The sequence below is a fragment of the Anser cygnoides genome, chromosome 2 (assembly GCF_040182565.1).
Source record: "Anser cygnoides isolate HZ-2024a breed goose chromosome 2, Taihu_goose_T2T_genome, whole genome shotgun sequence".
In the NCBI taxonomy this organism is placed as follows: Eukaryota; Metazoa; Chordata; class Aves; order Anseriformes; family Anatidae; genus Anser; species Anser cygnoides.
This window is the reverse complement of record NC_089874.1, coordinates 40,515,252-40,541,529: the sequence shown is the minus strand read 5'-3', so window position 1 is coordinate 40,541,529 and position 26,278 is coordinate 40,515,252. Positions and strand designations below refer to the sequence as shown.

Here is a 26,278-nt window from a genome sequence, read left to right as displayed (position 1 = left end):
TAACTCAATATAAATGGCTACTAAAATTAGACATTAGCAGTGTCCATTATGATAAGAAAAATGTAAGCATATACTTAAGTATTCATATGAATAACCCAACAAGAGCACTTCTGCAGTTGGACAGTCTCACATCATTGTGGTACTTACTAATCATCTCTGCATGTTTTCTCTTTGAAACATTGTTCTATTGCTGAGCTATAACAAACAAACCATGTATGGCTGATTATGCCACTGCACTAACAATTACAAGTTGGCCCTTTTCCATTTTGTTTGTTAAAATCTTCATTAGTCATGTGGAAAGCTACTAAGCCATACAGAATCTAAAAATGTTACAAAAACGTATGCAAGTGTTTAGGAGTGAAAAGAAACCATTTCAGAATTTGTTTCTTAGCCATAAGACTATAATGAATATTAAATGACAGAATTAAATTAAGAAGAAAGCAGTCTCCTACCAGTAATAATGACTTACTCGTAAGTACAAGTAGTATGCAAACACCTTACCCATGAATCCACAGATAGTCATGGTAAAAAAATTACCAGCATAACTTCATTTTCTCTTTACTTTTTGAAGTCTTTAAAGTAACTATATCATTTTAATGTGCTTTGTACAAGTTTTAGACATATTTACAATATAGTCTGTCTAGTAGAGTTATACCGGTTACAAATTTACTACAAAAACAGCATCAAATTAACAAAAAAAAAAAAGGAACAGAACTCACTTCGTTGAAATATTAGTGAAAACAAGTAAATCACTGATCAGAAACCCAAGGGTACTCATGTGAATAAGGGTAAAGTCAGTTTTGCAGTGCAAGAAGGAACACCAGTATCTAGATACAGCTACTGCTGCATAAAAATGAATTAGCAATTCTCAAGGCTAAAAGACCCCTGCAGCTAATAATTTTTAAACAGCACAGGAAAAAAAAAACCCTCTGGGGGGACAGCAGGTGGAACAAAGCGTATGCATTCTATTAAATTAAAATATTATGAAAAGAAGAAAATCTATGTGGTAAAATCTTAATTTTGAACACCCTAAGGCGGAAAGAGTTATGTAAATTGAACATTGCCAGTCCCAAATTTCGGGACAGCCTTGTGGCTCTCTGGGACATGGGACTATGCTGTTTTATACAGTTGATCAGCTCCCTTAGAAAGTTGCATAGCTACCAAGGCCTAAATAATAAATAAATAAATATTTTTTTTAAAAAAAGGCTCTCTCAAATCAGCATGAAATGCATGGAGTAACGCTAACAACTTGCAAGGCACAGCACAAATTATGACCTCCCAGATGCCTTGGTAAGGTCAAGTCACAGTGCATAAGAAACCATATATAAGGTAACAGTATAGCTGCAAAAAGCAACCACAGACATAAAAGAATTAGGATGTGTTGACAAGAGGAACTCAAGTTTAAAGTATTTCCCCACAGCCCACACTGGGGGAAACCCACTCCTTGTAGTTCTGTAAATACTCAGCATGTTTTTACTACGGCGTCCATTAGTGATATTTATACACAGTGATGACCTCATTCTTTAGCACAGTGAATGAACATGAGAGGAAAAAAATAAAATATTTTGGTTGTGTATTTATCAGCATTTGAGCTCATTTAAATACTACTTGAATAACAATTATCTTTCTCAGTTGAGCAGAGCATCAGGTTGGCAGACTGTGCTTCACTTCTTCTCAAAGTGACAATTAACCTTGATATCAGTCTGCAAAGTGCTCTGTACTGGCAGCTGAATAGAATTATCATTATCATATAAATCATAAAGATTCTACTGAAACTGAGATAGCTGTCATCCCTCAGCTATTTGTGTTCAGCAAGGAGCAAAGCAGGTTGTTGTAGAGTAGTTTAGAAATGCGTCATCTTAGAGCCCTCACACTGTGGGCTTCTGAGGCTGTGTTTGTGGCTACTTGAAAATGTATGCCATACATGTATGCCTAAACACTCACAGTTAATATACATTATTAATTAAGTATCTCTCAGGGAGGTTTGTAATGCATTAGGTCATTATACTTCAATCATGAATTTAAATCTGATTTACAATACAGTAATTCCAGACCCAAATGAGATTTTCAAGTTGATAACGTGACGCCTATCAGCTAGACAGTTTCCCATCCCAACGATAGCGTTGATCACCTGATCTTTTTGTTCACAACTACAGCTTACAAATCAGAAGACCTATAATTCAGTTAATGCCAGATCAGACTGTGGAGGGTATACCCAGATAGACAGATTACAGTAGTTGTGTCCACAACAGCCCGTTGTGATACCACATTATATAGATGCTTCTTCCCTTCTAAGGCACCCCAGACGTGGAAGGAAGGAAGAAAATAGTCATCCTCTCTGAAAATTTCCCACCTTCAAACTTGCAATGACAAGGGACTGTGAAAATGTTTACAGCCATTTTTGATATGACACTTCATTTCTGTAACATATGCACTGTGTGTCAGTGTTTTACTGCTCTCACTGCTACCGACAGGACATCCCTGTGAATAAGATATGGCAGTGAAGCAAGCTCTCTTTCACAAATATTTTATAGACAGGTCTTATTTTATCTGCAACAGAACACAAATAATTAAGACAAACAGCTAATTGGGGGCCAAGCAGGTGTTGGTATTTCTTTTTTTTTTTTTTTTTCCTCCCCCCTAGAGATAGCTACTAACTTTGAGCCAAATTACAGCAGACCTTATCCAAGAACCTCAGGAAAGAGAAAAGCAAGATGAAGAACATGCTCTTTGTACCTTCGGCACAAAGTGACCCCAGGAGATCATTTTTGGCAAGCACTGTGGCAGATTAGGTATAAGCAGGTGTGTTGCTGACCCAGCCAAAGTCACTCCTCCTGGGTGGGAGATAACAGTGCCCATGCTCCCACAAAGAATTGTGAATGAGCAAGCCAGGATGTTTCCTACAATGCTTGCTGCAGAAAAGTGAACTTATCCCAGTATAACATGGATCAATGCTAATGCCTGTCCAATAGTCAGAAGCCAGACATGCTTCTATAAAGCAATTCAATCAAGAATGCCACTTGTTTCAAGCTACCCAGCAAAATCTGAAATAAGGGGAACAGTCCATTTTCACACTGGAGACTTCAGCTAAATTTCTGTGCAACGATTAAGTCCAGTTAACTCCAGCCAGTGGCTTAACCTAGAAACTTTAGCAAATCCCACCCACTGTTACTTTCTGTTACTACACCAACTAGTGCTGCATTAACCTTAATTCTGAAACCGGCTTTCCTGTGAAGCCACTCTAGCTGCAAGCCCCACATTCGAAACTGATTTTTTTTTTTTCAGGTTTGCAACCCTAGCCTAAATACCACAGCCATGAGCCTAACAACCAGTTATTTGTAATCAAGAAATCTGAAATTCTGTGCTAGGCGGACATCTAATACTTCATTCATAAACTTCTCTGAAATTAAATGCATTACTCGCATGCTATCCATACAATTTTGAAGGGATATAACATGCCTAATTTTACAGGTAATACATATATTTATTTGTCTTATGCAGGCTACCCAAGGTACCAAATAATATGTGCTCAGCATTTTTAAGTTCTATGGATCACATCTATGGTAAAACAGGACTCAAAAATCTCTCTTTTGCTCAGTAGTATAAAGTCCTAGACACTGCCTTCTTACTTGTTAGCAGACTAATTACAAGTTAGTGTAATAAAACATTAATTTTGTCATTTTTGCATTAGAACACAGTAAAATGTAAAATAAATCTAATTTGTTACTACATGTTTTTATGCATTACCCATGTAATTACGACAGATGTATTAAATACAGCCCTGGTGTTATAGGGGAAAAAAAAAAGAATCTTCTTCGGCAGTTTTAAAATTATAATAAGAAGGATAATCACCTTTCTTAGATTCAGAACATAGATTTTCAGTGGTCATTACTGTCAATGATTCCCCAACAAAAGTTAAATTGAATATCATCTAATCATGAAGATATAAAAAGCCCTACTCTCATAAAAGTGGACCTATACTAAAAGGAATGCAATAATTTCAAAAGAATGAAATTTTTGGTTATTTCTCCACTGAACAATATCATCATTTTCAGCTAAACAAATTTCTGTATGAAGAGACACTACTGGATTTTATATAAGAAGACTATCTATATTCAGGCAATTTAGAACAAATGCTTTTAAAAGCTCTAAATTTCAAAAAGGCCATACTAAGGTCCAGGTTTCATAACTGTTATGCTAAGCTTTAAACTTAAAAAATAAACATGAAAGATGTAAGCTCTAAGTTGTCAGCTGTGTCAGGTGTTACTGAAAGAGTAATTGATGTAACAGAGGACAGCCTATTCTTCAAATATAACTCAATCTCCTAAATTAGGTACAAACCCTTCTATTTTAGTCTTAGCTAGAGAATCAACATCTCAGCCTCCACAATGTTTACAGCATTAAAAGGCTACAAACATCAAGAAAGCATATTATCACTCACCTATAGCCTTCTCGAGGCACTGCATGCATCTCAAGTTAATAAAGGCCACATAAATACGGCTTTTGTGCATAGCAGACAGTAAATCATGTATTTAATTACATATTTCTCTGTAAAAAACAGAAACAGTTGGCTCTATGCTATTTTTGTTAACATTAATCAGAGGAAACTTCAGATTCTGGCATAAATTTGACTATCATATAAAAGGTAATATTTAAAATACATAATGCCTTACCACACAAACACGAGCTGCCATATGTGAGGTGCTGCTAAGCATGGTTTCTATTAAGCCGATACACAGTAACTGGCTTCTTTCCAAGCAACATGGAAGTGTTTAAAAAACCCTGTTTAATCCAATTCCACAGCTTTGAAACAAAAATAAATTAAAGTGCTGCAAGAACTGTTAAAATGAAAAATTAAAGGCATGTAAATAAGTGAAAAAATAAATTGTCAGAGAAAATGAAAACAAAGATTATTTCAAGTAGATATCTTAATTGTAATTAGCAACATTTGGCATGTGTTATGATATGATTCAAAGCTGTAGCCAATTAGATACCCCAAAAAGCTTGTAACAAAGCTGCAAATGTGTAACTACAGCATAAATAAGTTTTATTGCACACCAAGAAAACAGCACCCAGATCAATTTCATAGTTTGTTCCCGAAAGGCTGTAAAGCATGCTCTGTTATTAGTTCATGACTTTTTATTCTTAAACTGCAGCTTGCCTGCTAGGAGATTTTGGAAAACTATTTCATTAGACTATTAATTGTAAATCTGTAAACATTTAGCATATATTAAGAATAAAAGACAAATTACAGCATTGCCTTAGACTGTCATGCCTATGTAAAAACAAACAAACAAACAAAACAAGCAAAGAGATGAAAGAATAAAGTATGCAAGTTAACAGCTGTTAAAAAGCTGCAGAATCGTGGTGTTGAAACTGAGAAAGATTTATTTAGTTATTTATTTATTAAGATTCCCAAGGGAAAAAAAATCATTAGTTTTTCTTTCGCAGACATAAAAGATACACAATGGCATTCAGGAAATAACATGACTTTTTTACGTGCCTTTTTAAAGTTTTCTTAAAAAGGAAATATTTTTACAGTATTACTTTAAAGATCAGAATTCAAATTCTGATCAAATGTGGGCGTACTGAACTCAACAGTATTCGGCGCTTCTGAGATTGTGCCATTTATTTAAGGAAACAAATACTTCATTATCAGTAATGCTGTCAGTCCTAACCAACAGACAAAGTACCTTCCATTTCCCCCATTTATTCAATAATGAGTAATTTACTAAAGGGTAATGAGTTGCTAATAAAAGCATGTTTCTTACATGATTATTATGAAATGTAAGTAACTGCTTGTTCAGTGCAACAATACTTACTACAGTCACTTCCAAATAACTCTGCTCTATCAAATTTCTGCAAAGAAATTGACTCTTATGTGGTTTTCATACAAAACACTAGACTACATTTAGAAAAAAATAGAAAAAAGCACCACAGAAACAGCTAACTGAATTTAAAAGCTACAAATATAACTACTTCTTTACCAAGTCTCCTAACAACAAGGCAAAGTCTCAGCCAACATGGTTTTGTTTCCCTTGCTGGCAAGCAATGACTGTTTATTTGACACACTTATTTTAGGTTTTGGTGGGGAGACATTGGTTTTTGGTGTTTTATGATGGCTGTATTGAAGAGATTACAAAAACATATGCATACAATATCATTTTTATGCTATAAACCACGTTCAGGATGGCAGGAAAAGTTTTTCTTCAGGTAAATAAGAGGCCAAAAGAAATGTCTATGGAAGGTAGTCTGAAAAATTCTGGACCAGAAAGCATTGAGGACTGTCCTTGTTATACTTCCTAACAGGGTAGCTTACAAAGACAAGTTGAACCAGATATAAACCCACTGGAAGAAAAATTTCTCTGTTCAGGATTTTCTGCACCATAAATATTAGAGTGTTTTTTTGTTTTACTTTATTTTACCCTTGGTATAATCATCCACTCCACCCTCCCAATACTTGAGTTTAAACTAGAGCTTTAATTCTCTTGTACACTAAACACACTACAAATATCAAGGATCCACAGATCCTTCCATGTCCCCTATAAACTCCTTTCTGGGCACTTGCATGTCTTTTTCTGCTTCAAAGAACGGGCAATCATCATGACCCCCTCATTACATCCAAATCTCCACCCATACTTCTGGTTCAGCTGTTCCAGGGAACAAGTTATGGCATCCCCTTGTTCTTCCAAATGTACACTAACACAATGCTTGCTGAACTATTTTCATTCTTTGCTAATACAGTTTTCTCTTTCTTTTCCTTCTAGGAGAGAAGGGGTCACCATTGGAAAACTGGCAGAACTGGTGGGAATAATACAGTGGTATTGTTACACCAGGAGGTACCCATGGGTGCTGTCAGCCTGTTCCTTGTTTTGTCATGGGTGAGTGAAGTTGCTAGTTCTGGCAAGCAGCCAGCGGCAGGATCCCTTTACTGCTCCCCCCGCCCCTCCTCTCTCCCCAGTGGTCTTCTTTAAGGGTTGCTTAGGCTTCTAGCCACCAATGCCTGCAACGGATCCTGCAGCTTTTGAGGGCTACCTCTAGCCAATCCTAAAATCACCCCCTCTACAGCAAGCAGAAAATGACTCAAGTGGAGATTCAAACATTAGTTTATTAAATTAAAAAAAATATGTAATTTGTTTCTTTGCTATCTTACACCTATGAAAGGGAAAGGCAGTGGCCAGCACAGTGCTGTCTAGTACTTTTTCATCTCAAACATACATTTTCCAAGATATCAGATCACTAAGAAACATCAGCTATATTTTAGATATTTAAGTACAGTGCATCTTGACACATGGAAAACCCACAAAAAGAAACATGCATGCATTATTTTTAATAACAGATACTTCAAGAACAATACTCCATCAAAAGGTCATTTCAACAGTCAAAAACAGATATTTTTTTAAAACATGTTTTAGTAGAGCTGCATATTTCAGACCTTAAGGCACATCTGACACTTTCCTGTATTGTCCTAAAAGAAAATAGCTAAAGGAATTAAAAGATTATATATTAAAATGTAACTTGACCCTTTTCATCCAAGGTACTTCAGAATATCATGGTAATAAATCCAAAATAATAGTTATAAAAAAACAGGCAAACTCAAGTGATAAAATATAATATAGTTGCTATTATAAAATATAATCCCAGTGCAATCATCAATTTACTTGTTCTTAGGATATGTTCCTTGCTGCTTTTGAAGCAGAAAGGGAATCAACATTAAAAAATAAAGCAGTTGCAATGGCACTCAAAAAGGTTTTACATTCATTCTTTTACCCTCAAATGAATGTTGATACTTCATAGATTTAAAACAACGGGATCCTGAGCATTAACATCACCGCTCTGAGGCTCATCTTTTTGATGAATTTTTGCTATTTGCTATAAATTCTGAAGAGGTCCAGCCAGGAGAAGTTATATATAGTTTTGTGTCACACTTTCTCTAAAAGGTTATAGGAAATTAGCTGCAGATCAAAGTAAGCCTACATAGGCAGAAGGTAAACTCCACGGGTAATGTAACGTAACAGGAAGAGAGCCCAGATTTATGCCAAGGAAGCTGGAAATGCTTGTGAAGAAAAATGTTCAAAGAAAGCATTCCTTATTCCCGTTTTCATCTTGCTCACACATTAGCATCACATGCATCACAGTCATGTGCCTGTGGCAACAAAGTGATGCATCCTTAACTAAAACAATCAAAGTCACTGAGAGCAGTTTATTTTAAAATAGAGATATAAGCTGCTATATCTTGAGGGATTTTTTTTTTCCCCACTTGAATTTGGCACCCAGGTTCTCCTTCAATGAAATCCCTACCAGAAGAAACTGATGTCATGAGCACAAGATCTAAAACAAAACAAACAAAACCAGATCAAAAAACAGTAAGGCATCTATTTGCTCACATTGTAAAGCAATGTGAGCATCCATGATTGAGATGGGTGTATGCACATGGGGAAGAGGGGAAGATCTCCTTGAGCAAGAGGTAATGAAGGAGAATTGGGTAGGCCAGGGTAGCATGACAGATAGTGACCGTACCTGCTGCTCTAACTCCTTGCACTTCTATCACTCTGCATTGGGGAGCAATGCTGACAGTCCTTTCCCTCTGGTCTTCCTATGAAATCGTGCTAACGTTTGTTTTCTGCTCCTGACACGTGCCATCTCCTTAGCTTTAAAGTACTATGAGGCAAGAGCTTAAACAAATGGCCCCAAGAGAAGAACTTAGATCGACGGGATTCACATAATCCCTTAGAGTTGTGAAGATCATGGCCTCACCATTTTAACAAAAACAGAGCCAGAGCAATATTGAACAGGAATGTCAGCCTTAATGTAGTCATTAATAGCACAAGAGGCATGCATGAGGCACACTGACCTCTCCCCCTAAACCAAGTCAAATAATTTTCCCGCTCCACTTGACTCCTCTCTATATCACCCCAAGAAGAACTGAGTTTTAGCAATCTTTTCAGTGTGATTGGCTTTCAGAGCTGAAATACGACGGTCAGATATGTTGGTTGTTTGTCAGTTTTGCGGACAGCATAAGAAGCAATGAATTAATGTAATGATTCAAAACGAATAGAAGAGATAAAGCTACATGCAGGGTGTTAAATTGATTATTTTGGAACGTGTATCAGTCATTTTGTCCACTAAGCTACACAGCTGCTTAAAGTCTATTTCTGAGCCTCAAGCATCACCCATATTGCTACAGGGAAAAGGAAATAAAATGAATACACATAAAAAGAACTGCAGTAAATACACAGAAAAGAGAAGGACGGTGACACCTATTGCAGAGGACATCAAAAGAAAACACAGAGGAAGATCGGTAACAACAATGACTTAATAGGAAAATTCTGAGCAGTTGCTCCAAATGTTGTCCACAGAGAGCTGCTATTCGCTTTATGCTGGCTCTCCTTGTTTCCAGCTGTTAAGTTCAGATTGAAAGAAGCTAAAAATACATGAAATGCTTTCCAGATATTATTTTCCCATGTAACCAATTGGTATTAGTTGCCACAGAGATGTTCTCTTGCCAGCAAGAAGGGAAATAGTATACAATGCTGACAATAGGTGTATTCTGATATCTGCTGTCTTTGACAAGATGCTGTTCAAAATATAGGAAAGTTTTAAATGGCATTATTTTAGCTACAGAAATTCCCAACTAGTCCTATATTCTAGCAGTGCAACATATGAAAATGATACTGAAAGATTAGGTTTTTTTTTTGTTTGTTTGTTTTTAAATCACCTGTGAGAAAAGGTATACTCTGTATTACTCTGAGGTATCAGATGCGCAACATTTTCAGCAATCAAGTTGTGGTGTTTCAGTGAGAAGGAAAAAAAAAAAAAAAGAGAGCAGGCTGCAAAATCTCTACAATTTAGCTATATTGTTTCCTGACAAACTAAAATGTCACAATGCTGCTGATTTAAAATACAAACGTACCTGCTTAGCATTCATGACTCTCCTTGACAATAAATTAAGCTCTGCACAAAAGGGGGGGAACACATACCAGAAAACATCCAGTTCTTTCTGTAAAACGTGATGTATAACAGACTTTATTTTACATGCCTTCCTCCGAAAATAGCAATGATTACACCGCTCAACTCCCACACACCCCCTGACCTGACTTTCTGACACTTAGTACATTATATATTCTCGGTCCTGGGGAATGATCCAAAGTTTGTCAACAGGACTCCTTTTATTGCCAGAACACAAACTACAGCATACAAAATACATTACTGAGGGAAACAGGCAACCCTGACTTCTTATGAGATTAAATCCTCTTTTAAAGAGGGATGTGATAGGGTTTTTTTTTATTATTTTTTAAATGAATTCTGAAATACACAGCTTTCCATAGTTTTGGAAAAAGATGCTGCAAGTCACAGCAGTGATAATCTGCCAATTACAAAGCACATGTGCAAGCAAGACTTTTTTTTTTTTTTTGTCTTTCAGGCAAACAAGAAGATTATATAGCCTATTCTTTTTGGGGGGATGAGGAGGGGGAAGTGTTAACATTGCAGCTGCCGCAGAAGTGGAAGCTGCAACTCCCTTGGAGCTTGTATCGACTCGGTAGCCTACCATGCCATTAAGAGATGCTACTGTACTAGAGAAATTGTTCCATTTTCTTTTTTTTTTCCTCCCAGAAAGAGACAAACACGAAGGTTTGGCTTGCTGTAGTTAACTGGAAGTCTTCCAGCATACCTTGCGATATTCCACCCAAGTTCCAATTCAGCTCAATATCCTGAGTATCAAAAGTTCCTAAGAACCTGCTTAGATAGTATTCGTGAATTTTGACGTTTTCCTTTGCATCTGGTGACATTTAGTTTGGAGCTTTATCAGATAGCTATTGCCCAAGCATGATTTATTTTATATATAAAATTCCCCACTGAAATAAGAAAGGACACATAGTGAAAGGGAGGCTGGAATTGCAACCATTTCAAGCAGCCTTAATTTGTAAGGAACTTATTTTTATGAAATGTAACTTCTTAACTGAAAAGATACCACCACTTATAACAATGACCTAACTTCTACTAAAAACAAGAAAGTATGTGTCAATACTTTAGGGTAAGAGATAGTCTATTGCAGCTTGGCTTTCTTCATTATGCTAAAGAACCATGTCTGGCTGATATATTTATTTTGTAATGTTTAACTATAATAGAAAATAGATGAAGTTCAAATGAAAACACTGTTTAGACTGTGTCAACAGAGCATAAAACTAAATGAAGTAATTCCGAATCGACTATAAAACATATTTGCTAATAGTAAAATTACTAATGGTTATCTATCAGGATCACAGCAGACACTAAGTTAGATGCAATTTTTTGATTTTGCAAAACAGCAGCATGCAGTGCATTTCATTGCTATTTTATCATTAGTGTAAATAATTCAAAAACAAAGCAAAACAGGAAATCTGCAGCTCACTTTTTTTTTTTTTAACTGCAAGTCACCAAAGGGCTTTCTACTAAGACAGCCAATGCTCAGTTTACATTTGCTAGCAAAAGAAAAGCAAACAACAGTATTTTGTACACTGAAAAAACTGCTTTGTTACAAGGGAAGGATTCAGAAAACCAGAACAAATGCTACTGCTGTAAAAACTATAAGTCTTCTAGACTCAGTTCAAAGACATACGCATTCTTCTACAACAGACTGAAGTTTCATATTCATCTCAGCAAATCAATCCACTAATAGGCATCAGTCATCAACACCTAAGTAAAGACCTGCCGTTTGAAACAGCTTTGAAGTGATTGGAATCGCACACAGTCGTAAGTATGACAGAACAGCTTAGCTATTAAAATATTTCATCTAGCAAAGAACTGTTCATCCTAATTGACTGAAATACTCTTTGAATGCTATTATTACAAGGCTACTTTGCTATGCAATGCTTTAGTATGTAGCCACTTGACTTACATCTTGAGACCCAGCACAACCACATCAAATCTTGTTAGAATATTTTCTCACACATGCTTTTGTCAAGAGACCAAAACAATAAAGCCAACTGTCATTTTTACTACCAGTTGCTTAGTTAATTCGATACTGAAACGTACTGGGATTCATTACAAAAGCTGCGTGCAATCAGCCATTTCTATCAATCTTGCCTTTTACCACGCCGATAGAACAAACGCGAGCAACCACATCAGCTGGAGTCAGCCGGCAGGACAGGATGGAGCTGCTCACCTGCCCCGTGCCCAACTGCTCACTGCCAGCAGTACCACTGCACGGCTTCACCAAACAGTGCTGAGCAGCCCTCGTGCATGCCCTGCACAGACCACGTCTCAAGCTGATGGGCAAGAAGCCCCGGACAGACATCTGAAAACAACCACACACCACCCCAGCTGCAAAGCAATGAGGTTTTCTAGGCCTGCCTCATTACTCCTTTCAAAGCAGATTTAACAAACACCGTTAAGTAAATACCTCACCAAAAAAAAAAATTAAAAAAAAGCGGTAATTATTAAGAAGCATATGTGATGATAGCCTCCATTTCAGGAAGTTTCCACTATCATAATTGATCACCAGAAACACAGTCAGAAGATTAATAATAGTTTGCGCTTGTAGCATTTTTCCTTCTCCATTATATTCACAGTGTGTTAACAATTTGCAAGAAAAAAGAATCAAACACACCAGTAACTGCCACCAAAATTACACTTCACAGAATCAAAAAAAAAAAAGCTATTTAATACCTCAAATAAGAGATGATTTGATTTTTACCTTGTATCTATCAACACATCATACTTTTCATTAGTTTTTACCATTACTTTTGCTACCAGGAAGTATGTCACATCAATTCTTTGTATGCAGGCAAACATGTTATCTGTCATCTTTTATTCCAAAACTGCTCATCAGCATAAAGGAGTGGATACAGTTACCCCTGTCCTCTATGTATTTTCCACAATTCCACATATTCCATTTCCATATTCCAAATTAAAAGAAATCCATGTGAACTTACCTACAGTTGGGAGGAGGGTCTAATGTAATTTCTGCAAGTTCTTTCTGAATTCTTGAGAAGGAGAAAAAAAAAAGACATCAGGACTTTATTTTTGCAAAATATTTCATTCAACTTCATAAACATTTCTACAGCAATTAATAATAATAATGTCTTAACATTTCTAATGGAAAGATAATGCTATAAGGTTTCATGAAACTGCTTGAGATTAAGATGCTAAAAAACAAACTTTTTTTTTTTTAAATGAGCACCCAAATATCGGATGAGTTATTCCATGCACAGCCACCTACAAAACCCTGCTTTTCCTACAGGTCAGGGTTCTCAGCTCTCATACACCTTAATTCTCCATTTACCCTCTGTCTATATGCCTTACAGCCCTCTGCCTTGCTCTCCAGAACATTTAGCTTGATATCTCCTGTGCATTTGAGTTTTTTTGCTCCATCAGTACAACATTGTTGTCTGTCATCCTCACCCCTGCTCTGACATACAGAGCCTGGTCCAGCCTTCTCCATAGTCTCCTTGCAGGTGTCGGGGGGCTGCTACGAAGCCCCCCTACTGCTGAACGTGCTGTTTCTTTGTACTAATAGGCCTCAAACTGGAAAGGTTATTGCAGATGCAGCCTAACGAGTGGTGAGTAAAGGTGGGTGATTGATTCCCTCTACCTACTGACTATGCTCCAGTTAACGCAGCCAGGATGCTGTTGAATTTCTTGAGTCCCCCGTCAACCCAGCCTGCCTAAGTCCCTCCGAGCAGCAGCCCTACCCTCGCCCGTACCAACTGCTCCCCCCAGTTCACCATCATCCACAAACATGAGAGCGTGTGCTCGGCCACATCCTCCCGGCCACCGATACAGGCCTGAGGCTGGACTGGCCTAGTGCAGGCCGACACAGCGATGCTCACTTGTTACTGGCACCCTGCTGGAGTTGTTCTTCCAGGCACTGCAATGCAGTTCTTATGGATTTCTGGGTACTACAAGGCTTATATTACCATGCCAAGCCCTTGAATTCTTAATCTGCACCACATCTGGCGATATGGCTCCTTTTCTTTATACCAGCGTCTCCGTGGAAGTCAGTATCTCCCACTCCATAGAAATGCAAGTGTACATGGTAGGAGTTCACCGAGCTCCCAAAGGAGCTTGTAGGAGTTTATATTTGCCAAAGATATGCCAGAGTGCCACATGCAGGACCGCAATGGCCACTCTCCCTATAAACTATACCCCAAGGCCTTTTTATAGGCTGCTATTTCTGGGCAAAAACACAAACATTTAGAAGGAGGAATGAAAAGACAGCATTCCCTCCATATTTTCTTCTCCCTTTCTCCTGCTCAAGATTTCATGTACTACAGGAGCAGATTACTACTACTTGTATTCCCCACACTAAGAAAGAAAACCTAAATGATAACACCATTCAAATTCCTGAGATAGGTGCTCAAGCCACAACCAAAGATCTCAGGTCTGACGTGAAGTACACACACATCCTGTTAAAAATGACTGCCACCCATCTTGCACATAAATACAGAAAAGAAAAAAAAAAGTATCTCAAAATAAACATTCACATATACTGGCACATATAACACGGAAATGAGCAGTTTACACTAATTCTCTACGTAATGTCAAGATCCAAATACAACCTTACATGCTAAGGAGTCTCACAGCCACTATCAAAATTCCCCTTATGCCAGTATGTGTTGATTTTATGGCTGTAATGAATCAACAAACCAAAAGCAGTAGAGGAACTGGCCGGAACCAGAAATTCCAACTCTTTATCATTCACATTCTGAAATAATTAGGACATACATCAGCAAGATTGTTAGGTAGAAGTAATAATCTTTTATTAGACCAGCCAACATTGTTGAAAAGATTAAAAACAGTCTTTCAGACACATTAGCTTTTCTTTCAACCCCTGTCCATCCCAACCCTACATACAAACACCAGTTATTCCTGTAGAGAGAAACAAATTCAATGTTTATTTGTTTATTCTATTCATGGAAATATTTACATCTCCAGGAAGTAGAATTTTACCAATAAGTATCTTTTTTTTTCTTGTAAAGATACAAACAGAGGCTGCTTAATCAATATTTGCAGTAAGTCATTGTAGTAATACTGCAAGCCCAACACCTTTTTTAGAAAGAAAAATCTGATTAGTGAAGTCTAAGCACACCAAACATTTATGTTTCTTTTAAAAAGTCACTGGATTTAAACAATCCTAACAATTTACACCTTTTAAGAGAAAGAAGATCCTACAACTGTGGGAGACGCTGAAAATATTTCTTCTGTCTATGACATAGTTCTACCATGTTTTTGAAATTTATGCTATCACAAATTCAAAACAGAAAACTTAAATAGCATGAAGCCTCCTTCAATTTTGTGTTTTATGGGTTGATTTGTTTTCTCTGCCTTTTGGGAAGTTAGCGAGTGATGGTATTGAACTTCCACAGAGTCAGGGACAATTCTTTTGCTTTACATATAATAATAGGAGCAGTTAATATTTCATTGCATTACAATGAGCCCATGAGACATCAAGAATGGATTGGCAAGTGTAGCTTAAGCCCTAGATCAAAAACCTTCCAATCATCCTCCTAAATCCTAGTCCATTTCCTTTCCATTCTGAAAAGAAATGGGTACAGGGCCTTTTCTTTTTCTCCCTCTGTTCTAGCTTAACAAAAAAATTTCTAATTTCAAATGCCAAGAGCACTAAAATAATCCTAGATCAAGCTTTTCCCGTGATTCAGAAAGCAAGAACAAAACACCTTGCTTCTTCAAGCAATAAAAATTGATCTGATGATACTTTCTATTTTTGTTCAGAAGTCCTAATTGCTTTAGCAAGCATCTAAGATAAAGCGATGTTTCATTCATGATTATCATTATTACACAAACAAGCTGCAACATTAATATGATACTGTCCATCAACTACTCCTCAACAAGTACTCCATGCTTATTCTCCTCCTCTGTGGCATATCCAGACTGAAATTAATATATACACCTTACAATTCTTTTGTTGCAACTTTAATTTACCTTGCATTCATGCTGAGAGCACATTCATAAACAGTTTCTGTAGAGTGGCTGACATGCAATAGCTTGTTCACATGTCACGGCATTCAAAGTTACAATTAAATCACCAGATAACATCCCGGAGAGCCCTGCACTGACAGAGACCTCTGATGCGCAAGTTAGCCTTTGTCTGCATGAGTTATTCCACTGCTCTGGCACTTGTTTCATATCTCCATTGAGTTGTCTTCAGAATTTGGCATAGGAGAGGATGTGCCTCATTTCCTTTGCTGACCACAGAGGGTTCACCGCGAGAGCGCGTGGCCTCTGGCAACATGACATTTTTTGCAGGGTCCTCTCTGACACTTCTTTCTTTGGATTTTCTGGCTCAGTAAGTACTGTTATGTCAGCGAGTAAAAAAGGGCTCTAAATTAAAATAATTATACACACACACTTTAGATTTAAATTAATGACATGCTGGTCTACTCTATATATTTGGGGGAATGGGAGGAGGTGGGTCAGTGAAGAGAAGTCTCTCTGGTAATCAAAGCCCTGAGCTGTACACACAGGACATTTAATCTGCAATGTCAGATCTGATGCTCTTTGTTTGATCTTAAAAGAAGTCATTTGACCTCTGCCTGTCTCCCCTGTCTCCCTCTCTCCATATATATATATATATATATATATATGAAAAAATTGCTATTACTGTGTTTTCCTTTCACTTTACTAATGGGAAAGAACAAGCATACTTGCCTTCAAGAAATAGTGCAAAGGTTAATTTACCCCTAAATTCAGAAGCATGAGAGTACATTGTGGATTTCAGATATTATTAATTCTTACAGACATATATTTACTGCTGTTCCAAGCCTAGGGGGACTATCTGGTGTTTCCTTCTTGAAACAGTTAAAGTTCTCTAAACCTTAGGGAGAACTGAACACGTTAGAGGATTCCCCGATATAATTCATAGGAGAAGCAGCAAGAAAGGACTAATAACAATAACCTATTTTACCACATCTACTTTTCTAAAATACATACCTCTTTATGCATAAAAGTTACGTGAACCAATGCACCATACTGAAGAACATGTTATAAAGAAATGCAATCGCTAGTATAAATTTTAATCTTACAGAAACTGTGACTGAGCATGGAATTTTTCTAAAGATGGTTAGATTCATGATGAAGGAAGAGAAATACTCATTCTTTCATATTAGATGCATATGTAAATGACAACGATATTTCATATAAGAAAAAGCACTCCATTTTTCCACCATATTCAACATGCTGAATATAACTCTTAGATTCCTTGAAACAGTGCTGTGATAAACTTCTGAGGGGAAAAAAAAGGGGGGTGAAAAAAAACCAGCTCATTTTAATTTGATTTCTAATCAAGTTTAATCCATTACCTAGTTGCTATTTCTACGCAACAAGAAAAGCCTACAACTTAAGTTTTAGAGTTCACAATTCATTTTAAGTACAGATATTTATAAAAAGAAATCCAAGACTGGACACTAAGGTTGACAGATTTTCAACCATCAACTTCAAGAGCCAAGCAAAACAATGCATTTATTTGTTGAGCTACTGTGTCAGCCAAGAATGGTTACACTTCTCTCAATCCAAAGGTCAGGCTAAGATTTGCTGCTTAAGAGGTAACAAGATGCCTGCTGTTTTCAAGGACAGCAATTCAATTCCGTGTCTGAACTGTAATTGTGATATGCAGTGAGTTTCTCAATCTTGACATGTTAGGTAAGAAAGGTTGCTATTTAGGGTGATGCCCTCAGGGTGAGGAAAATTGAAGGACCGGCACACTGTACGACATATGCTGTAAGCTATTACACCTGTATAGCAGCTAGCTTTAAAACTATTAACAGAGAAGGGCAGCTTGTGATGGCATTCTGCCTTCTTGATGCCATCTATGGTGATGCTAACAGAAGAAAACCAAAATTGCTGTGACTTAAATACAAATTCAAGCAGTCTCATATATCCTTCATAATAAAATCATTTTGGAAAGCATTAAATTGCTGGTGTAGTACACTCCTGTGCAAGACAAGGTAGCAGCGTATGTTTACGCAGTGAAAGAAAGAGCACTGCTAAATCTTGACTTATATAAAGTCAATACTACTGGAAATTCTTTGAAAGTAAATCTAATTGACTACATAAACATGCAAATAAAAAGCAGAACAGAATTATTCCAACTACAAATGCACAAATCTTAATTCTAATCCTATATACACTAGGTAGCATAATGTAATCCAAAACTACTGTGACTACAATTCCATATGCATGAAAAAGCTCTTCAAGTGTGAAAACGTGGCTTCCAAATTCACGTTAGAACCAAGCCTGTAGTCTGCGAATTAAAGCCCAAAGAAAGATTTTCTCTTAACTTGTTAGCACTCTCTGTTCTAAATAGAAATTAAGGAATTTTGACAAAAGCCTTAACTATTGTGTGCTCTGCCGTTTGGGGTTTTCACTGATTTCAGCAGGGCTGACACTTAACTACGTGAAAATTATTGTCACCTTAGTGTAATGCCATACAAAACCACAGTTAACAAAGCTAATGAAGGAAAACATCGCTAAGCTTATATCCAGTCTTTTTTCCCCACTAGGACAGCTGAATTGCTGCAATTTGTTTCAATTTTTAAGAGATCACTTTTTTTTTTTTAAACCTGGCCAAAAACAACATTCCGATTGAAGGAATGTAGCTTTATTCCCACAATATTGTTCATTTCTAATGAACAAAAATGAGTAGTATAGAAACTGTCCATATAAAACAACCACATAGGGATAGAATCCTCAATATGTGATAATATATTTTTCCTTCCTTGATGTTACTCCCTTCCTCTTCATCTCTACTCTAATTTCTGATTTTCCTTTCTTCAGGCTTTAGTGATTTTAATTAAAAAGCAAACAACAAAAACAACAAGTAACATGAAAACCTGACCAGATTAAGAATGCTTATGGAAAGGTTATCTTTATTCCAACACACTCACAAACTACTGAATACTACAAAAAAAAGCTATGCTACTATTGAAAAAAAAAGCAAATAAACAAACCACTATACTACTATAAAGACTATATTGCTGGGATTTCTACACAGTGCTGTGACAACCAGCGCTCCTAAAAATACATTTTTTTCAAAAGTATTATTTATTATGTCCTTTTCTACAGAACTCTCATATTTATAAAAATCATCTCAGCTTTTAAAATGCAGAATCAAAGGCTTTTCTTCAATATTAGTAAACATGTGAAACTTGCTTTAGAGCCTAACTGGCAAACATACTGATGTCAGCAGCTGGCATAATTAGTTTCAGCAGAACCATAAGCAGATATGATTAAACTTTAAAAGGTTTAAGTAATTTTATCACTGTGAAATGCGTGTTGATAAAAGCTCTAAGCTTTGAAGATACAAAGCTAAGATTAATAGACCAATTTCTGACATATCGTTATTAATTTTTTAATAGGATAGTGTCCACAGGCCCTTGTCAGAATTGTGGCACCATCACATTAGGCATTGTACAAAATTCAGAATACAGAGACTCTTTACTAAAGATGTTAAAAACTGGATTTTATGACCTCAAATATCCTGTCTAGTCTAATATTGCTAATATTGTGAAATAACAACAGCAGGAAGCAGGCAAAAGAGAAGAAGCCCAGAAACAATGACTATGAGGATTAACTACATGAATAACATCGCACTTTGAAGTGAAAGTTGTTTCATTTTGGTTTTTGTTTTAGTCACAGAAAGGAACATTGCCAGCTATCCCACAACCAACACGACTAGGTAATCTCCAAACAGCATCATAGTAGGAATGGGTCTCAAGAACACATCTCACGTGGAAAAAAAGAAAAAGAAAAAAAAAAAAAAGCAAAGGCTTCACAGAGGCTAGCTGTAAGGCAGGTGCCTGTGGTAGAAGAGAAACAGGATAAAATGAGTTTTCCACTGCACCAGAAAGACAGAAGTGTTCAGGACAGAGAAGTAATCAAATGGTAAGGGCCAGACTAAGCCAAGACACAGGCTTGAATCTTGATGAGATGTAGACACATGCTCATACACCGGCATTTATGGCCTCTTCCTATGAGCATGTGTTATAAATTACAGTGACATGGCCTTGATGCTTCTCCTTTACCACGGTGGCACAACTCCAATGTTTTTTCTTGCAGTTTACACTGCCTTAAATTAGTGAAAAACAGGATCTGGGAATTCTGCATCAGGACAGTCTGCAGAATTGGTCTCACCAGATTCTTTTAGAAGCATTTAACTACAATCACTGTACTCCAATTTGAATTCTGCTGCCTGGACTAACACCCCTACACGTACTGATGGAGCAACGCGAAGCTGTAAGTTCCCTCTGGCTGGTCCAAGCATGACAGTCATTATCTGGAAATTGACGTGATAGTTTAGAATAATTTAAATAGCTATTTCACAAATCCACCTTCCCTCTCAAGCAGAAAAGAGACGGAAAAGAAATGGGTATTAAAACAGACCACAGTTTAAAGTAATGAAACCAACATGCATTTGTTGTTCACTCAAATATCTCTGACCTGACCATCTGGGAAAAGGAAATGCAGTACTTTACAGCAATAGGTATTACGGTAGTCCTAACATGCTGAGTTACTGAACTGTCTGAAATGTTTATGGTTAATTAACTGTAAGTTACACTGACAAGTTTCAACATCAGTCATACGTACACATACAGAGATATATTTTATAAGGCTACAAAACTGTCTGAGTTTTACTAGCAATAAAAAAATGTCAGCTTTTATCATGCAAGCTACTATTAAAACCATGTGAAAGAGCCAATCTGTCAAAGAAAGGAAAAAAATATACAGGTCTCATTATCGTGACCAGCCTCAAAAGACTATTACACTGACACAATAATGTTATAATAAAACAATAAGAGAATGAATATACTGAACCTCTACATACATCTGATGGCCAGCTAAAAAATGAGAAAGGTAGAGAAACAGAACGCTGTACCTTTTAGCACTAGTTGACAGTTTAGCAGCTGTTTTGCTTGATATTTTGCCCTCTTTTTTCTTGGGTTGAACTTGCTCCCTTTCTTGTTCCTGCTGAACACCTTCACGTTGATCTCCATCAGAGCTGCCTCCACTAGTGCTTGGACTATCGTCAACTCTCTGCCCCTCCGTAGACATGGCAGATGCTGCACTGAAAAACACAAACAACAAAAGTTAGCTTTTTCAGAAGAAACTGTCCAACAATATTTCTTGCAACCCTTAAGGAAATAGAACACAAGATTTAGGCCTTCATACAGAAATGCTTGCATTTCAGTACTAAGATTACTGAGGTGCTGTAGAGTTTTGCCATAAAAATCCTAACAATAATTCAGGAGTTGGTCATTTTAAATCCCATACCAAATGAATAATAAACCTATCCTCTCTACATATGAAAATCATAAGTTATTGTAGTTAAGCAGGAAACATGATTGTGCAAGTATAATACCATTTGCTGTAAATGAGATTTTCCAACCCCTCGGCCATATCATAAGTTAACTTTCTCATCACCACGCCACCAGTCTACATCCAGCCCAGTTGTTAAAAACTGAGAACTATGACTATCTTAAGACTCTCTGCTATCCCATATGAAATAAACCTGTGGGCTCTTTCCAAGTCTATAATGTGGGTTTCCACATTACAAAATCCACATCTTGGCATGCTTGATGGAAACATTCACAGAACCAAAAGGCACTAACACAGATCTGTTTGTGTTTACTGCAACGGTACGCTGCTAGAGTGGTAAGCACACTGGTAGGGGATGCAAGAAGTTTTTTCTGACAAATTCTGTTCAAGCGACATGAGACGACAAAGCTGTCAGGGAACACAAGCTACAAGAAATCTCAGTATATTTCCAGAAGTCAAGTTAACACTTTATTTGCACGCTTCTGATACTAGTTAGCTATTTTCATTTCTTCCTTCATTTTAAATAGTATAACAATATGCCGACAGATGAGGAATTACAAGCCCACTGTTACAGCTGTCATGACTCTTCAAACTGCTCTAATGAAGGGCAGATATCCATGAAAAACTCTTAGTAAATTAGCATATGTGGTGGCAATGACTGTTAGAAAATTTCACCAAAAAAAGAAAAAAAGAAGAAAAACACACACTGTCCTTCCTTTAAGGCCACATCCACAGCTTATAGATGTATTTTATCTATCTTCCTCTGTTACAAATGAGCCACCTTGAAAGCACACAGGCCCAAACGTTACTCGCTTACACCCACGCAATCCCCATGTATCTGGGTGGTTTTTCTGATCGAATCTGTCTGAATCAGGAGTTTGCTCTTTCATACACAAAGAGCTTTAAATTGCTGTGAACTTCGACTTGCTTTTCCTTTTACCTATATACAGACACCATCACAATTAAAAACATAACCATTCACCTTGACAATTATTCATTTTAATATGTTCTCCAGGGAGAAAAAAAAGATTGCAGGCTCAGACTCAGCCACGCTCGTTCAGTGGATTAAACAAAGTTTGTCTCCCTGCACTTATTTATGGAAAGAGGCAGCAAAGGAAAAGTAAAGTAACATCAATGCCAACAGGGTTATGTTAAAAAGGGCACTTTTCAAAAAGGCCTAAGTGTTACAGTTACAGTTGCATATAACAGAATAAATTTGCTCCTATCCTGCAGAAGCCTTGCCAAAGTCTGATGCTATCAACCAGCACATGGCATGGAGTGAAGAACTAATCTTTTCAGGCATTATTCACACAACTCAGTCCAACTAACTTCAGGAGGAATTAAGGGGTTTTTGGTCTAACTGATGAAGCTAATCGGAAAGGAAAACCTGAACGTCTGAAACATTCAAAATGTTTAGACGCTAGAAGAAATAGTACGTGATGGATATAGTACAAGCTTTCCCCTCATCAGCTTATGCTACATTTGGATTTCATTTTTGAAATAATGTTTTTGAAATATATTTTCATGTATTAATTTATATTAAAACACAACAGCCAGCCTGCTGCATGAGATAACTGAAATAATGGCGGGTTTGATTCCTAACATGAAAATTAAGGAATTGTTCATTCTTAGCGGAATAAGTTTCCCTACAGTACAGCTACAACATATTAACACAATTCACATATGTACACAGGTTAACGTCTAGATATTTAGATCCTGCTTGTCAGATGTTAAGATAAAAGAAACAGAAGACTTAGAGGTAATAAAACACAAAAGTACCGTACTCTGACAAGTCAAGATATGCACTTAATAGCTATAATGAAATTTCAATAGTAGGTTCCAGTCTTCTACATATAGCTAAAACACAATCTGGCCTCTTTTAATAAAGCTTGTGATGGCTTTCATTTACTTTAGATTTTAGTTCTGATCTTTGCTTAATACGTTTAATTTTAAAGAGAAAATTCTCTCCACAACGTACATATGCTTTAACACTGCAGGCCAGAAAGTTAAAAGCATTTTTAATGAAGCCTATATGCATAGGACATCTGCTGCGAATAATCTCGGCTATAAATATTACTATTATCCCAAAACAACTGTATCACTTCATAAGTTCAGGTTACTATCCAGCAGACAAACACTGTAACAGTAGCCCAGAGCATATAATTACTGTAACATGTAATGCCAGCATTTACAGCAAGAAAATGCTTAAATCTGTCACTCGGTGTCTGGCTAGCTTCTTATTCCCTCCCCCCTCTTCTCCTCTCTCTGTTCCCCTTTCTGACACCCAGACAACTCTGGCCGTGCCCTCTCCTCCCGATATCTGCAGTTTTAGCAATAACGCACAGCTCCAGGGATGCTCGGCGAAGTGCCTTTTAAAGGGCCCCAAGTCAGACACTTGAAACGCGGTCATACTGAAGAGACAAACGCAGGTACGAATAAAAAAAAAAAAAATGGGGGGGGGATAAATAAATCAAGCGGGGAACGAGGGCGTTAGGAAAACATTTCGCTGCCACGAAGCCAGGCGGAAAAACGCGAGGCGCCGCCTGAAGCTGGAGAGCAGGGGCAGGGGGCGAGGGGCTGCGGGGTGCCGGGAGGGGCTGCGGGGATCGGGACCCCCCCCCGGACCCCAGGGGCGGCCGGAGGGGGCTGCGAGGTCAGCACCCCGCGGGATGATTCAGCACAGCCGGGGGTTACGAGCGCTGCCTCGACGGCAAATTGCGAGCCGTGGGGGTCCCAAGGAGCCGGCCCCTGTCATTTTTAGCCGCGGGGACCGTCCCTTCCCTGCCCTGCCGGGCAAGCGGAGGGAAAAGAGCCGGCGGGCAGGGCAAGGTCCCGCGGGCGGCCGAGCTGGCGATGATGCCTTCCCAAGGCGCCCCTAATTTCCTAGGAGCGGAGACAAATTGGGCACTCCGGGGTCCGCGGCGAGCAGAGGCAGCAGCAGCCGCCTTCCTCCATCTCCAGTAGGAAGCGCAAAGGAGCGGGGGGAGCGCGGGGGCAGCCCGGCCCCGTGGGCCCCCCCCCGGCCCCGCACACGCGTGGGGAGGGCACCCCCGGTGCTCCCCGCACCTCTGCCGGGGCACGGCAGGGAGAGGAGCGGGGGGGGGGGAGAGGAGGAGGAGGAGACTGCGAGAGGAAGGCGGCGGGGGCACGGGAGGGGGTTGGGCGAGCGGGGCTCCTGGGGGGGGTAAGGGGGGAAAGGAGAAGGGGGGGGGGACTTGGGGGGCCAGAGAGGGAGTGGGGGGGGGGGGCAGCGGGGCGAGGGGAGAGTTGTTGGAGGGGGTGCGAGGGGGGGGGCCGGGGAGCAATGGAGGCTGGAGCCAGGGGATGGATGGGGCCGGATGGGGGGGGGCAGCGGTGGGAGAGGGGGTGACAAGGAGGGGGGGCAGCCCTCGGGGGTGCGGGGAGAAGGGGAGGCGTGGGATGAAGGTAGGGAGCGAGGGTCGTTAAACGGATGGGGAGGGGGGGAAGGCTTGCAGGGGGGGGGGGGAGCAGGACCGGGGCGGGTTGGGGGGGGGCTGCTACCTGCGGGCGAGCGCGGGTCGCTCTCGCTGCTTCGGGGCTGCGGGACGATCCGTGGCCGGGCGAGGGGCTGGGAAGGGGGCAGCGGCCGGTCACTGAGTCATGAGCCCGCTCTGCCCTGCCCTACCCCGGCTGCCCGCCGCCCGCTCCCTTTCTTCTCTCTGCCCCCCCACCCCCCCGAGCCGCGGCGGCGGCGGCCGCTGTTGTGCTGCTGCTGCTCCCGCCGCCGCTCCTGCCCCCGCTGCCCGGAGAGAAGTGAAGCCGCCGCCGCCGAGGACGCGCGCGCGCGCGCCCCCGACGCCGACGCCTCCGCCGCGCGCGCTCCCGAGAGCTCTCCCTCTCCCTCTGTCTCTCCGCCCCCCTCCCTCCGCGGGGGGGGGGGGGGGGGGGCGGGAGGGAGGCAGGGAGCGCGCGCGCGCGCCCCCGCCAGCCAATTAGCCCGGGCGCTCAAGGGAGGGGCGCGCGGGAACGCGCTTTGGGCGAGGGGATGGGGGAAGGGGGTGCGCGCTCCCGCTGTGGTTGGGGCGGGGGAAGGGAAAGGGGGGGGGGGAAGAGCCGTCCGCGGGAGCGCGCGTTAAAGGGAAGCTCGGGGCCGGGGCGGGGTCACCGGGGACGGGCAGGAAGGAGCGGGGGGGGGGGGACGGGGGACGGGGGAGAAGGGTCGGCACGGCTGGGATCGGCGCGGCACGGCTCGGACCCCGGGCCGGGGGCGGCATCCGCGGGGCCGCGCGGTGCCAAGTTTGTTCGCCCTTTGTGTCCCCCCCCCCCGCCCCGGACCTCCCAGCTGCGGCCCTTCCTCCGCGGGACCCCCCCTACGGTGCCCAAGCGCCCCGCGGGGCTCCCAAGGGGGCTGCGGGGGGCTGGCGGCGGCGGCCAGGTGAGGGGAGGCCGGGGGCAAAGCTCGCCGCCGAGCGGCTCCCCCCGGGGCAGGCAGGGCCCCCGGGGCTGTCAGGGAGCCGGCTCCGCTGGCCTAGCTGAGGGAGAGCCTTGGGCCGCCGCCGCCGCTTCGCTCCGGGCGTAGCGAGCAAGTGGAGCTCACCTGTGCTGTCTCAACTTTTACTTCATCGAGCCCGGCTTCGGCCAACACGCCGGCCGCGGGTCGAGGAGTCAAAATATTTCCCCCTTTTTGCCGGCGAAAGGGAATTTACGAACGCCTTCTTGCCATCCCGCATGCAGAAGGAAAAGTTTCTCCCTGCTTGAGCTGCAGGGCATTATACTTTTTCTGACTCATGGTTATGGTGTAGGTGGAGTCCAGGCTACCAAACATACAGAAATTGAGAACTTGAAGCGCTGCCGAGACGTTTAAGGATTAGGAGCTTTATTGGCACCCGGCTCTCATGCTATATCCGGACAGCAGAAGTGATTTTTGCAGTTTCTCTGTACATAAAATTAATCTTGCTCTTTGTTGATAAATTGTTTTGAAATAGCTTGCTTTATTGTCTCTTCC

At 40.2% G+C, this 26,278-nt stretch overlaps 1 protein-coding gene across 2 annotated transcripts in view; it reads right to left on the bottom strand.

Moving 5' to 3' along the window:
- The window catches only part of UBE2E2 (ubiquitin conjugating enzyme E2 E2), a 212,330-nt gene extending 187,241 nt beyond the window's left edge, over window positions 1–25,089 (bottom strand). Inside the window, exons 1-3 of one of the 2 annotated variants that reach the window (XM_066991894.1) lie at window positions 24,835–25,089; window positions 20,873–21,056; window positions 12,915–12,965 (exon numbers count right to left, since the gene is read on the bottom strand). In XM_066991894.1, coding sequence (XP_066847995.1) covers window positions 12,915–12,965; window positions 20,873–21,048 — 227 coding nt within the window. In that variant the 5' untranslated portion in view covers window positions 21,049–21,056; window positions 24,835–25,089. Of the gene's footprint in view, window positions 1–12,914; window positions 12,966–20,872; window positions 21,062–24,834 lie in introns of both variants that reach the window. The other variant, XM_066991893.1, reaches the window with a different exon arrangement.
- Between the last annotated feature and the right edge of the window lie 1,189 nt (window positions 25,090–26,278).